At 44.2% G+C, this 14672-nt stretch overlaps 1 protein-coding gene across 1 annotated transcript in view; it reads right to left on the reverse strand.

The window, feature by feature from the left end:
* The window catches only part of grid1a (glutamate receptor, ionotropic, delta 1a), a 236945-nt gene that overhangs the window by 49915 nt on the left and 172358 nt on the right, over window positions 1–14672 (reverse strand). The window contains exon 5 of the mRNA XM_030378982.1: window positions 5911–5964. Coding sequence (XP_030234842.1) covers window positions 5911–5964 — 54 coding nt within the window. The remainder of the gene's footprint in view (window positions 1–5910; window positions 5965–14672) is intronic.

Raw genomic sequence — 14672 nt, forward strand, 5'->3', positions numbered from 1 at the left:
GAGATGGAGGTCATGCCCCCTAGGTTGGACGGTGCTCAGTGTTAATGGAGGTAATTGAGACGAGAGGCTCTCAGAAAGAAACAAGGGTCATGTACAGTGACACAATAACGTCATGTTGCCAGAGGTCCTATTTCATATCCTTCTGCACAACTCCAACCTGAATCCGAACTAGATACAGCAGCGAGTGTGTTAATAGGAAAACGCGGAACACAAGAGGAAACATTCACAACTTTCAGAAAATAAGCCCAATATATTTATCCAGTGCAACATTTATTACACACATGGTGATCAGTGAAATGGTTGGGCTTCAGATATTTAAGAAGATAAGTGAGGCCAGGTCAAGTTTATTCATAACAGGTCTTGATTGCAGGATGTTTGGAGGCTTGACAACAACCACTACTAGGTTAATTTGCTGAGAACCTGTAGCTCTTAAAGCTCATCTTGCCAGATTGTCTTGAGTTTGTTTAGAGTGCTCAAACTGGATGATTAGGAGCCCAAAAACCTGAGGACATATGAGGGTGCAACTCTGAAATATGCCAGGGCATTCATTAGGCATGAAGTTCCTTGTATCCTTTGGATATCCACCCACAGTCCCACCATCCTACTATCCTAGGAGATGCAAAAACATCAAAGCTGCCTTTTAATGAAAGAGAAGCACAGCATAATACATTGATCAAATCAAGCCCTGCTGACAGACAGGCCAAATCATCCCCTTTGAGTCGCTAAGTCAATATTACTAATCACTCCCGAGAAATAAATGAAAAGCTGGTAATCACTAACAGAAGTTTAGGTTGCATTGAAGGTGTGTTTTGAAGCTGCAGGATTATGCACAAAAGCTATGGGAGTTTGGGAGGAAGAACAAACACAGGATAAGCAGGATAATGGGTGTGTTTGCCTCAACAACCGACATGCTAGCACACACACACACACCCACACGCAAACACACACACGCACACGCCCATGCATGCACGCAGGCACGCACACACACACACGCACACAAGCACACACAAAGCCTTTGCAGAAAAACAAAACAAGAAAGTCTTAAACTTTGTTGAAAAGGAACCCATCTACACGCATACATTACACACACACCACACACAAATGATACACACACATACACACCCACATGCACTGTTGAAAGTTAAAACAGGTAATATCTGGTCAGATTTCTTTGCTCCGTATCAAAATGCATGTATTATTAGACACACATTTCTGGAAGCTAATTTCTGAATTAATTTTGAATCCCAGTATGAATACAAATGTTAAGATCTGCTGAGTTGCTATTACAAGAAGCAAATTACAAGAAGAAAATCTAAAATCTTGATAGGAAATGCCTAATTGGCTTCGAGGCACAGATGCCAAAAAGTTTAACCGAAAGCATCCAAGCCAAAGTCAAAGTCTTCCCAACTTTCTGGATTTTATAGGGATCGGAAATAAATAATTCTCATGATTGTTGCAGATAAAAGTGTACTTTTATCTGATGTACTCCTGCACCACCTGGAGTGCTATTAATAGAGAACTATACGCTATGGCGACGTTGACCTAATTCCTTAATGAAATGCAAACTCTAAAATAAGTGTTGAGAGGCGTGTCAGGGCGGGGCCCGGCGGTTGATGGCTGGTTACCACGGACATCAATCAGTCATACTCCCCCCCCCCCCCCCCCCCCCCCCCACACACACACACATACACACCCTCTGAAAGCTTCGCAGCACCAACTAATCCATCAAACATTTCCCTGTGTCACCCACATCTCCCACCATCACCACCACCACCCAACCCCGCCCCCCACTCGTTTCAAAATGGGAGAAAAAACAAACAAGAAATCCTCCAAGGATGGCCCATCCATCTAGATTCAGTGTGACAGTGTCAGTGGCAGACACTGGTTGGTGAGCTGGCAGCTATCGCGGCGCCCTGGTTTGCGGGGTGATTTAGAGCGAAGGGACACGGGGCTGTCAAGAAGCTGTCCTTCACAATGTTAAACTCTAGACAAACTCCTGTTTTTTTCCACGATGAAGTAAAGTCCAGCACTGAATCATCATAGTCTAGTTGCAATCATTTGACAATAGAGCGTCTCTTGATCTAGATGCACTGAGATAAAGAGGAGCGTAGGAAACCTCCAGGCAGGCGGCAAAAAAAAAGTTGTTTTGCGAGCTTCCTGTAATACAGTCACGGAAGGTCATGGATATGTGGGCCGTGTTGGCAGGAGCTGTGAAACAAAAACCTGCAATTGGTAGCGTTCACACCTTCGCTTGAGTACAGCTGATTACGGCAAGAGAAAAACACAGGTAACCCATGAGATGACCCTAAAGTGCTGCTTCAGCCTGGTTATTATTTGACCTTGCCTGCATATGCGTTATGAAAACATCCCCGTTTGTGTACTTGGAATTCGGAGTGAGAAGTGAGAAGAGAACTAAATTCAGATAAATGAGAAGACAATTCCATTGCAAGGTTCACATCTATGAAAGCTCCGGTTCACATGAGGAGAAAACTAATTAGTTATATAGGGTGGTATATTTGGGAGAGTGACAAAAGTTTTATTTCATCTGCAAGTTGTCATTAACATTTAACAAAGAGACGAATCCACCAGTCACTCCTCTGCTCGATTGAAATTGCCTCTTAGAACTTTGAAGTGTGCTCTCTAAAGATATTGAGGGCAAGAATAATGAATTATACCGTGTCTCTCTCCAACGTCATATATTGCTGTAAAGAACATGTGGGGTTCACAGGTTTCTCATTTTGAGAACACAATTTATAGTAACTATTGCATAAAATGTGTCAAAACATGATTCCCATGAACCGAGCGCATTGCATATCATCGTTGCAATGGTAAATCTCTGTACTATCCAGGATGCTGGGGTAATCATAATGAAAACAAATTGGTTTTACACATCAGCTTCAATGACAACCACGATAACCAGGAATTTTTTAATTGTCCATGTTCAGCCTATGCAGGAACACAATCCAATTAATTTCCTTGTATAGAAAAAAAAGAGAGAGAGAAGAAAGAGATGCATTTAAATGCAAACAAACTAAGTGAATTCTCCCAATTAACAGGGCTTTGTAGATAACAAGAACTGAATAATACAATCACTAAGAGGCCCACATAGATTTACATTTCATTGACATGGAGCTGTTCCATGTTCTTTGATGATTTAGAACTTTTCCCTGGTAACAATATATATTCCTATTGTAAAATTATACATATATGCATTCACCATGATTATGTACAATATATTTATTGCTTCAGAAATAAACATAACAATATTGGTAAATGGTGTTGACAGAGAGACAGACAGAAAGGCAGATAGAAAGATCAATAGCTAGGTCCCACAGGTGTAATTCACACAGACCTCTCAAATTTTTACACTAATTAACGCAGTCAAATACAGATGTCAGTTGGGCATGCAGGAAGAGCCACGCTGGATGCATGATACACACATAATGAAGCTGGGATAGCAAACATAGGTGAGACCAGCTGTGTTGTTATTTAATCCTCCTTGAAAACTGAGCTGCTATACAATCATAGTGCTTATTTTCATTTCTCAAGAAGACCTACAGATACAGACTAATTCAAGTGTGTGTGTGTGTGTGTGTGTGTGTGTGTGTGTGTGTGTGTGTGTGTGTGTGTGTGTGTGTGTGTGTGTGTGTGTGTCCCAACATTTTTATCCGGTTAATTTTATGTGTAGGCCAATCATAATGACCTCTATATCAGCAGAAATGAGGGCTTGTGACTGAGGAAAAAAGATTAAAATAAATAAATAATAATATATAATAACTAGAAAATGCATTTCCTGCAGAAAATACGGTGACTGCTGTCATGCAAAGTGAGGTTGAAAATATTTTTTAATAGAGCCACATAGATTAAGACATAAAGAAACGTTAAATGGCTTAAATCAAATGAAGGGATTTGAACAAAAGTCCAAATGGAGTAAACAATGTAAACGTGCACACCATTTAAGAAAATGTAAATGAGTGGAAACAAATAAAGTGACAGCTGAATGAAAAACGCGAGGCATTGCTAAAAAATGCAGAAATGTAAAATGAATTGAAGAATCTGAAAGGTGTGTGTGTGTGTGTGTGTGTGTGTGTGTGTGTGTGTGTGTGTGTGTGTGTGTGTGTGTGTGTGTGTGTGTGTGTGTGTGTGTGTGTGTGTGTGTGTGTGTGTGTGTGTGTGTGTGTGCGCGTCTGTCTGTAAGAGACTAGCGAGCCGTTGCGTGATTAAAAATAGCCCAATAGAGCGGGAAAAACCCCCCAATCTGCAACACTGCCTGAATGTCCTCCAGAAGTAGCCCAATCTGGCGGGAAAAAAGGCCCAATCTTGCAACACTGCTGAACATCCTCACGCTCCAGCGTCAACGTAAACGGTTGAAATTTGACCGAGTTACGATGACTTAAAGGTCCCATGACATGCTATTTTATGGATGCTTTAATATAGGTATTAGTGGGCAACTAACACAGTATTCAAAGACGTTCCCGAAATTGAGCCGTGTTGCAGAGTTACAGCCACTCCGAGCCAGTCGCACATTGAGCTTCCACCAACTGTGCTGTTTTGGTGTCCGTAGCTATAATGAAAATGAGGAGGAGCGAGGCGGGTCAAGGAGGAGGGTGGGGGCGTGGCCCTGAGCAGCTTGCAGCCACGGTACCATGCGCTCTGTTTACAGCGGATGTATCGCAATGGCGAGGCGCACACAGCCTTTAGCCGTATTCTGTAAATATTCTAGAACACACGGGAGTCCTGGAGCTCTATATCTAAATAATATCGTATTATACATAGATATCTATATCATATAATATATATTATTACAGCCAAAAGCTGTGTGAACTGATATTATGAATCACAAACGACTTCGTCGGGTTCTCCGACGTCTCTGGTTCTTCCACTTCCACATCAATCTGAAGTAGACTGAACCGCGCGCTGCCTGCTGCCGGCTGCCCGCTGCCGGCTGCCCGCTGCCCGCTGCCGGGCGGTGGTGCTTCGCGGCACCCGCTGGCATGTCGCAGTTCATGTACTTCAGGGAGTCAAAGCCAAAGTTCCTTTCCCCCCAATTCCTTCTCAACCATGGCTGAGATAACCCCAACTACAGTCTTGTTGGAAATACAGGAGACTTCAAAGAACCGACAGCAAACACTTGCGTTACAGTGTGTGTAATCACACACACACACACATGTGGCGCTCGCGCGGTCGTGTCTCATTGGCGGGCCAAATTCTCTGGGCGGGCAAGGCAGAGAAAGGGGAGGAGCTTAGATCCTTTATGACGACATATGGGACCACATTCCAAATCAGCGCGCTTGAGCCTCCGTTTTCTTCAAAGGCGAGCAGAACACCTGGTGCTCGTTTTACACCGAATGCAAGTTTTAGCCACTGGGGGACCATAGGCAGGCTAGGGGAATTCATATTTATGGGACCTTTAAGTAATTCAGGTGTCAGAATGGGCAGTCCTCCCATTGACTCCCATGTTAAAAAAAGCAAATATTTTAAAAGTAGAATATCTTAAAAAGTATAAAATATAAAAACAAAATCGGAGACGAAGCGAGCGATTCCAATCTATCTAGGAAGAAAGAAAGAAGGAATAAAACTTATGAAGAACAATAGTTGAGCGCTGCATGCAGCACTCACCTAATTACGAATGTCTGTGTGAGACAAAAATAATACGAAATAACTCTAAAACTGAATGACATACAGTTTTAGAATCCAGTGACAATGCCCAGTCCCGTTAAGATAAAATAACAAGATGGGCCATTAATGTGAGCAGATCAAAAAGCAACAAAGCCACAAAATGGCTGCTCTTCTTCAGGCTACAGGAGTCAGGAGTGTGTGTTTGCCATCTGAAAAACGAGCCAATCCTGGCCCTTCACTGCAGAGGCCCCCCATGCTGCACGCAGTGTAGTAAAACCCTGATGACCTCACCTCATTAGCATACACCCAGTGACTGTCCTTTGATGCCAGGTTGGTCTCCACCGCCTGCAGAGAAGGAGACAAGACCACATCGGATAAATAGAGGGAACCCAAAAGAACAAACAAGCACCAATTAAAAAACACTCAGCCGTGGAGAGGCTCCAGCGGTCGTTGCCACCGCCGCTGGAAACCGCCTCGGGCTCCCATTCTCGTCGTGACCTGATCGCATCCGCCGCAGCCAGCCTTGGTAGCAAATGGGCTGTTTTAAATGACTCCGCTGCCGCACTGCCTCGGATGACATCTGCCATCCACCGCGCCCGAGCGCCAAAATCCTCACCTTCCCTCCGGAAATTGTAAAATTAACGATTTTATAAAGCAAAGAAGTGGAGACCGCCAAACAGCGATCCACGGCCGGCCTATTACAGTGAAGCCCTGCTTTGCGTTTTCTTTTTTTAAAGTGAATTTTCTGAACAACCCGATGGCTCATCAATACGTGCCAGTGTGTAGAACAACCCCAAAAAGCTTCCAATCGATCCCCTAACCTTGAACGACTCAAGATTAGGTTTAATGTGGCCCTCGTTTGAGATTGATTTCATTAAATTGCGAGGGGGAAAGAAGGAGGGGGCGGGCTGTGGGAGCAATGCTTATCTCCAGCCTCCGAAATTAAGGCGGAAGTTGACACTCATGGTTCGTTGCACTCACCCAAATCTGTCGGTCTGATTGGGTGTGTGTGTGTGTGTTTTCGTGTGTGAGAGGGAGCGGGTGTGGGGGTGTTTAAATGACAACACAATAAATGGCAAAATAGACGGCACATTTAACAGCTCCTGTTCTGAGTGTTCTACCTCAGATAAACTGAGCGGTAAAAATAATTCTGTCAACAGGCTCTGCTCTTAATGCAGATGCAAAATAAAGTTTTGTGCACCCCTTTTTTGGCAATTGAAAAGCTCTACTCAATCAACTAACAACAGCACTTGGTCATGGAAAAACTAAAATAAGTGTTTCAGGAATTCATATAATTTCATGTCTGCTATCACTTGACCATCTCCAACTGTTCAACAAGATCTGGTATGAGAATAAGCTGTGTGTGTGTGTGTGTGTGTGTGTGTGTGTGTGTGTGTGTGTGTGTGTGTGTGTGTGTGTGTGTGTGTGTGTGTGTGTGTGTGTGTGTGTGTGTGTGTGTGTGTGTGTATTAGAAGAAGTGCAGGTTCTAATGCTGCTTTCTGCCATGAACCAAGATAAGCAGAAGCATAGACCGTTCCCTGTAATGCAAAAAAAAAAGCAGAATGGATACCACGCAGAGTCAGTTAGCGCAGGTTGCTAAATGGCTGACAGCTGGGCCATTTGGTTTTGTTGAAAGTCAAAACCGAATGGCTAAAAGGAACACGCTGATTTAAAGGTGAAGACTGCTAACCGCAGGAAGTCACCTCAAGGGAACCTCAGACAGTGTTTAATTTTTATTTGCATAAGGACTTGATAAAGTTACATAGCAGGTGAGGTTATCAGTAGCCTTCAGAAAGAATTAACCCAACGGTTTGCCTTGGAAGTCGCAAGATTAGACCTTCATTGGGAATACAACACTGTACTATCAGACGCCCCTGGTTACCAAGTCAGACCTGTGCCACAAATCCATTCAAACACATATCCGTGCAATGTGCTGTGGGCGAATCAATTACGTATAGACAAGGAATGAACAAATAAATCCCTCTGAGCTCCTCTTACAGAAGGCCCAACGTGTTGGTATTTAACGGGCGCCAGGCGTCCCGACGCGACGTGACTAAGTCTGCGTGTTGCATCAGGTATAATGAGGACAGGTGCTTTTATTCTCTTCCTTCAGTACTTATTCCTTAGTACTGAGGGACGGATCGATTGTTGGCACGGTGATTAGATATAATAAAAAGAAAAAAGGACATTCAGTATTTTTGGCTAAAAGTGTGAAGCAGCTGTCTTGACTTTAAAAAGCCCTATAGGCCTATAAAAATGAGGAGTCTCTGGTTATCACTAAATCAGATTGAACTTGAGAAGACACCGGCGAAAAGATCCCTTGTAAACTAAGACGAGGGAGATCCAACCTACATTATGTATTTGTCCATTAGGATTCACAACCAACACCACTTAAACACAAAAGCCCCCATGTGTGGCCAGCTATTCTTAAATTAATTTTCTTGATCAAACCTTTTCTAATCACACCTAAGATGATGAGCATAAATGTATGTGTAATCGCATCAAAGCCTCCAAATCCATCCAAGACCATAAATTATATCAATTGTCTTGCAGAGGAATTTTCTTGTAATGCATTTCCATTTTTCCATTTACCTCAGTGAAGGTTGTCACCACTGAGATGTGTGAGGCTTGAGGGCCATATTAGTTGTTTTTAAAGAAATAGAGCGGATGCATGATATCGCATTGATAAACCCTGTACACTTGGCTAGGGTTAATATTAGTAATCATAGAGCAGCCCAAGGCATTTCTACTGCAGCTGGATGCCAGCCGACCGCCAGCCAGACAAACCAACACACTTTAATCGTACACCTTGACGGCGGACAGGGGACGGAGGACTTCTGGCAGAAGAATTTACTGCAAATGTCAAATGTGTGGAGAATGCTATTCATCCGACCATCCATCCATCCTTTCGTCTGTGGACCCACCCAACCATCTATCTGTCTATCCATCCCGCCACCATCCATCGCTCCACCCTTCTATGGACCCGACCACCCACCAATCGATCTGTCCTATCATCTATCTGTCCATCCATCTATTAGTCCATCCCTCCACCCATCTGTGGATCCACCCACCCATCCATCTGTCCATCCATCCATGTGTCCGTCCGTTCTCCCAGTATAGGACATCCTTTTCTACAAGCAGCCAAGGCACAATGGACTGTATAGGGGCTGAATTGTACAAGATCTGTCGGTATAATATAATAATTGCATGATTGCCTCATGTGGTTTGTCGTATTTTTTCACAACTGAATCAGTAACAAAACACTAATGGCTGGTACCTGATTGGGGTGTATTGTAGTTTATTGTATATTACGTTTGACACACATGAACACAAACATATGGTCACAAGCTCCCTCTCCACATATATGCAAAGTCACACCATTCTCATTTGTTCAGGTTACGGTTTTCGGCTGATAGCTAACTAAGCTAAGATCATTCTGTTAATGAAGCATGGCAAATCCCCTGCCAACAAGCACGTCATTTAGATGATGCTCCTGCTATCAACACCTTGCAGCCGCTGGATGCTCCACGGAACAACAGTCGCCGGGAAAAACATCAACCCATCAGAGGCTTTCCCTCCCCCTGTCGTCCACAGCGAAATGCCTGCTATAGGGCACCTTTGATTCATCAAATGCAATTGTATCGACATCTGTCCATCTATAAATCGCTCCATCGACCATACCCCATTTACCTGCCACCTAACTACCAATCTCACCATCCGTCCACCATTCCACACATCTGTTGATATCTATCTCTCTGTCTTTCCATTCACCTTTCTACATCTATCCATCATTTCATCCACTTATCCAGCTATTTATGTACCTTGCATGACGCAGCTTGGCTAACGCTGTCCTCGCTAATGCTGTCCAACAGCACCGTTTAAAGGGCAGGCAGACTGAAAAACCATCTCCTCCTGTTATTACAGTAAAGGCCTTTATTGGAAAAGTTTATTACTGCAGCACACTTATTTGACAATGTTGTGAGGGAAAAGGGGTTTTCCTCTGAGCCTCCCCCATCCCTACCTTCCAAGTCTCTTCTCCCTCTCCTTGTCCTCTCCATTCATTGCTTGAGGCTGAACAAAGGGGTCCGTCAGGAGTAATGAGGTCTGTTATGAAATATTCACAACAGTCCCCCCGTCACCATCGCCGCCCCCACAGTTGCTGTGGAAACCACGGACCACCAACGTTTTTCGGCGACCCGATTGAATACAAAGTTGGGGTACGGTGACGTCAGAGAGGTAGCTGGGTTTGGGCAGGCCGTGTCAGGTAAGGCACAGACGCGCATGCAAGCGCAGTCTCCTATGTCCATAAGGACAATTAAAAGCCGCTACAGTACGGACGCGCTCCCATTGCGATGCACTCATACACACACGTCAGAAATCTGGGACTGCTTCCCCTCCGAGGCCAGCGTGCGTCACCCCGACCCTGCATTACACAAAGCCTTGACAGTGATTAGCAAAGCCAGGGGGGTATTTATTCACGTGAAGGCAGTGCGCGGCCCAGCTTGTAATGATAGACATAATCTAACGACAGAGATCTCCCCCCCCCCCCCCCCCCCCCCCCCGCCGTGGCCCCCTGTCAGTGTACCCGTGCTGGACGTCCTTCCAGCAGGAATACACTGCGCTGGTGGTGACATTAAACATAATCACCTCTCCCATCTGTCAGGGCACGCAGGGCTGGGCTCGGTGCTCGCAGGCTTGCAGCTTTCCCACCGGCAGTGCCGCGCCATGAGTGGAATCACTAATGCTCTCCTTAGGAGGCTGGACGGCCGACTGAGACGCTACAATACAGGAAATGGAATAGGAGAAATAAATGGTGGCTCCGGGGCAAGAATCTTTTTAAAATCTTTTTCCATTTTGTGATAACGTGTGACAATGTGTGTGTGTGTGTGTGTGTGTGTGTGTGTGTGTGTGTGTGTGTGTGTGTGTGTGTGTGTGTGTGTGTGTGTGTGTGTGTGTGTGTGTGTGTGTGTGTGTGTGTGTGTTGCGTGATGTGTGTGTGTTTTGACAGGCATTGTATGTGTGTGGCCGGGTGTGTAGCGAGAATGTGAGTGTGTGCGTGTGTGTGTATGGGTGTGAGTTGAGGAGCTGTGTGTGTGTGTGTCTGTGTGTGTGGACCCCCAACAAGGAGCTTTTGAAGAAATTAACGTGAGTATTTTTACCCAGAATCAAGAATCCATTAGTCATGTGCTTTAGCATCTCTCTCTCTTTCTCTCCCTCTCTCTCTCTCTCTCTCTCTCTCTCTCTCTCTCTCTCTCTCTCTCTCTCTCTCTCTCTCTCTCTCTCTCTCTCTCTCTCTCTCTAGATGTTTTGGCTCTTAAGCTCTTTAGAGATGAATCAAGAAAGATAGGTTTAAAATATATTACGGGAAACACTTGATTGAAATAGATGTAAGTCCCCATAAATGTTGTTGGAAATGTTGCCCCCGGGGGGATCGGACTGCTCCTCTGCTTTTAACTCCTTCTCAGGAGCAATGGGGAAGTCACAGAGCAGCACTCAGGGGACGTAGAAAAAAAGAAAGAAATAATAGAGTCAGAACAAGGGCACAGCGGCGGTGTCAAGGGCACAGGCAGGAGGCATTAATGTAACAAGTCACTTCTAATGCGCCAGCTTCTGATGTGTCAGGAAGCACCGGGGCTAACCTGTGTCAACACAGGTACAACATGCAGACTCAGCAAACAAAGACCACCCCCCCGCACACACGCACACACACACACAGACACATAGGGTTCAAAGCCAGCCCCTTCCTGCTACTAATACATAACGTTTGCAAATAACACACCCTGGACCACCCATGGACCTGATGAAGCACACACATTTGAATAGAGTACATAGTTCCAAACTAAATATCCGAAGGCAGTACATTATGCTAAGCTATCCTTCTAAAACTTACCCTTAAGTCAGCGCATAAACAACCCCTCTCTACCTAAAAGGAAATACTTCAAAAACGTGACTCCTGATTCCTCAGTTACTGAGTGATACTAAAAGGTTTAACCTAACCGTTTTTACTAATTATTAGAGTAAAAACATCCCAAAGCCTTCATAACAGAGGAAAAATAGACAATAACCAAATGACATAATAGAGCAAGCATTACCAGACCAGTTTGCTCTAGCTTTTTTATGCAAACAAATACCATTACTACAACTCACATACAAAACACCTACTATGTACCTGTCCATCATGTTTATTTCTGTAATTTCGCAAAATTATAAAATTATACGCAAATTATAAGATAGTATTATTTTGTTGTTTTGAATATGATATTAAATCATGCAATAGAATGACTCAACAAATATGACTCATACATGGCTATAATGCGTTGAGTCCTTTTGTTAATGCAATAAATGATACCTGATATTGCCTTCCGAAGAGAAGGCTTCCAGCTCAGCGGAAGAGAAGGGCTTGACTCAACTCTTGTTCTTCCGCACCCCAAAAGTCACACTTAAAAGGTACATATTAGGAGACCTGAGCCTTTAATGTTTGAATTATTAACCTGACACCACGGTTATGGCTGCCTCCCAGTGTGGAACTAACAGACTTTAAATGAGTTCACTCACAAACAGGTAAACGCAGAAGGCCCCTTGAACGGCCCCACGGCCTCAGAGCCACGGCTTAGAAGCTTGTCCCCCCACAGGAGACACAGGAAACGGGAGTGAGCCGGGAGAAGAGGAGAGGACCAATCAGACGGGAATCCAAAGGGAAGCTCCTACTGCTGATTCCCCCCAAATGATAACCAACTGCCAATGTTTGTATGGATATATATGTATGAGTAGATATATTATGATCCAAACCATAGCCTTGGGTGTTCAGCCCAAATAAAGCACCCGTATTTGTGTTTTTGATATTGTTATTATAAATCATAATATTATTATTATTGTTTTATTATAATTATGATTATGTGTCTTAGAAACATTCAAGGACACCCAGGCCAGCTCCAGTGGTAACGTAATAACTATATTGTTGACGTTCTGCAGTGTAGTGTCAATGAGCTAACCTTCCGGAGGCTTGAATCAAAGCTGGATAAAAGTCACGGAAAAAAGGTTATTCTCTGTTACGACTCAGATCAGATTATATAGCCGGCATTTTCAGTACAAACCAAGACATGACCTAACAGTACTCAAACAATCAAAATGCTATTAGTGCCACAGAGTATATTACTTTAACCCTGTCAACACCAAGCCACTAAGACACTAAATGGAAAAACACACATTCTTCTCTGTTTTGCTCTTCTATCAGCCTAATAAAACTGGCCTATCCACCCTCTGAAAAGTGGATGACTCTGTAATTGTCCTCCTTGCATATAGCCGATGTTAGGAAATTACAATTACCTCCTGTATAATTATGACCTGATCCAGACATTGCTATCAAGCTAAAGTGGTCTGTGTGGGTGTCAGCATGAGCCTATCTGAGCTGTGAATACATAGACAGAAGATCTCTGGACAGGAAAACAGTTTTTTTTACTTTAACCCTGCAGCGCTGACATGACCCTTGGTCTCCGAACTGTTTAACCTGTGGTCAACGATCACAGATACAATCGAGGCCTTTGGGAGGGGGGGGGGGGGGGGGGGGGGGGGGGGGGGTTGATGCCTTACTGCACACGACAATCCCCATCTGCACACATTCTAGACAGCGTGGAAAACATTCACATCGATAAGATATTCAACCAAAATCAATCAGAAATAACATTTAAGCAGGAGCAGAAAAATGGAAGAGACATACATCTTCCAGCCACACCATGACGCTAGCCACAGGAGTACAGTCAGTGCACGACTCAGACTACCCAGACAAACCACAGAGCACCACATGAAGTCACTGCTGCCTGTGGCCATCAAACTGTTCCAAGTCCGCCATGAGAGGTGAACTCTGGGTCAATAGCCCGGCCCCTTTGACTAATTTAACCACTTTTCCCAGCTTTAAACCCATCATGAGTCAACCATTTATGTTTTCAACTGTGCACTATTGCCTTAAAATTATAATAATTGCGCACAGCAATTTAATAATTAAACTGTGAAAGACGCTGGTATAATCGGCTGCATTTATTTAAAAGTACATTTTGACTAGCCAATATTCTTGCTTGTACAATTTTTGTATCTTATAAAATGTGTATATATTTCCCAACATTTGTATTTACATTGTTTTAAACTATATTGTAGGATAGGTATCTAATTATTTTTGCTCTATATTTTATTTCATCAAATGGCTGATGGGTCGTTCCACTGAATACCAGACTGTATTTCCACACGGTGAAAGTTGGTACCACTCGTCTATGGAGCACACTCTGCTCACAGGAGCAGGGAGGGCTTTGAACCCCACTATCCCCCACTACCAACCTGCTCCACTATTTCACGTGGCTTTGTTGGGAATGCTAGCGATGACGTCATCCAGTCAAGTCAGCTCCATTCAAGACCTGCATCTCCCTGTCAGGATATATGTGCCGAATAAAGACTGCCTGGCATTGCATTTTCCCTATACATCGCAGACATTTTTACAATTGAGTATTTTCTTATTCTTTCTACGCTTCTATATCCATGTATATTCTTAAACGGGAGCAACTGCAACATGCATCGATATTCCCCCTCGGGGATCAATAAAGTATTTCAGATTCTGATTCTGAATCCTGATCTGCAAGCAGCGCCTTGCGGTTTGTTATGCCATGTTTATTGACTGGAGTGCCCAAAAGTTATACTCTACACAGCATTGTTTTTCTGCCCCCAGTCTTGGTCCGATACCATCCAAGTTCTACTTGCAGGTCACCGTCAGAAGGCAGGCCCAAATCACTAGGTTCTGGCCCGATGCTAGGCTCTGGCCCGATGCTAGGCTCCAGCCCTGATTTGCTAGGCTCTAACCCTGACGTGCTAGTCTCTAGGCCCGACACGCTGGGCTCTAGCCCCGATAAGCTAGGCTCTGTCCCCGATGTGCTAGGTTAAGGCCCTGCGTGCTAGGCTCTAGCCAGACCCTCTATTTTTATGGTCAACACACTAGGCTCCAGCCCTGACACGCTAAACTCTGGCTCTGACACGCATAGGCTCTAGCCTGGTGCACTACGGTAGTCCTG

The sequence above is a fragment of the Gadus morhua genome, chromosome 15, assembly GCF_902167405.1.
Source record: "Gadus morhua chromosome 15, gadMor3.0, whole genome shotgun sequence".
Taxonomy (NCBI): domain Eukaryota; kingdom Metazoa; phylum Chordata; class Actinopteri; order Gadiformes; family Gadidae; genus Gadus; species Gadus morhua.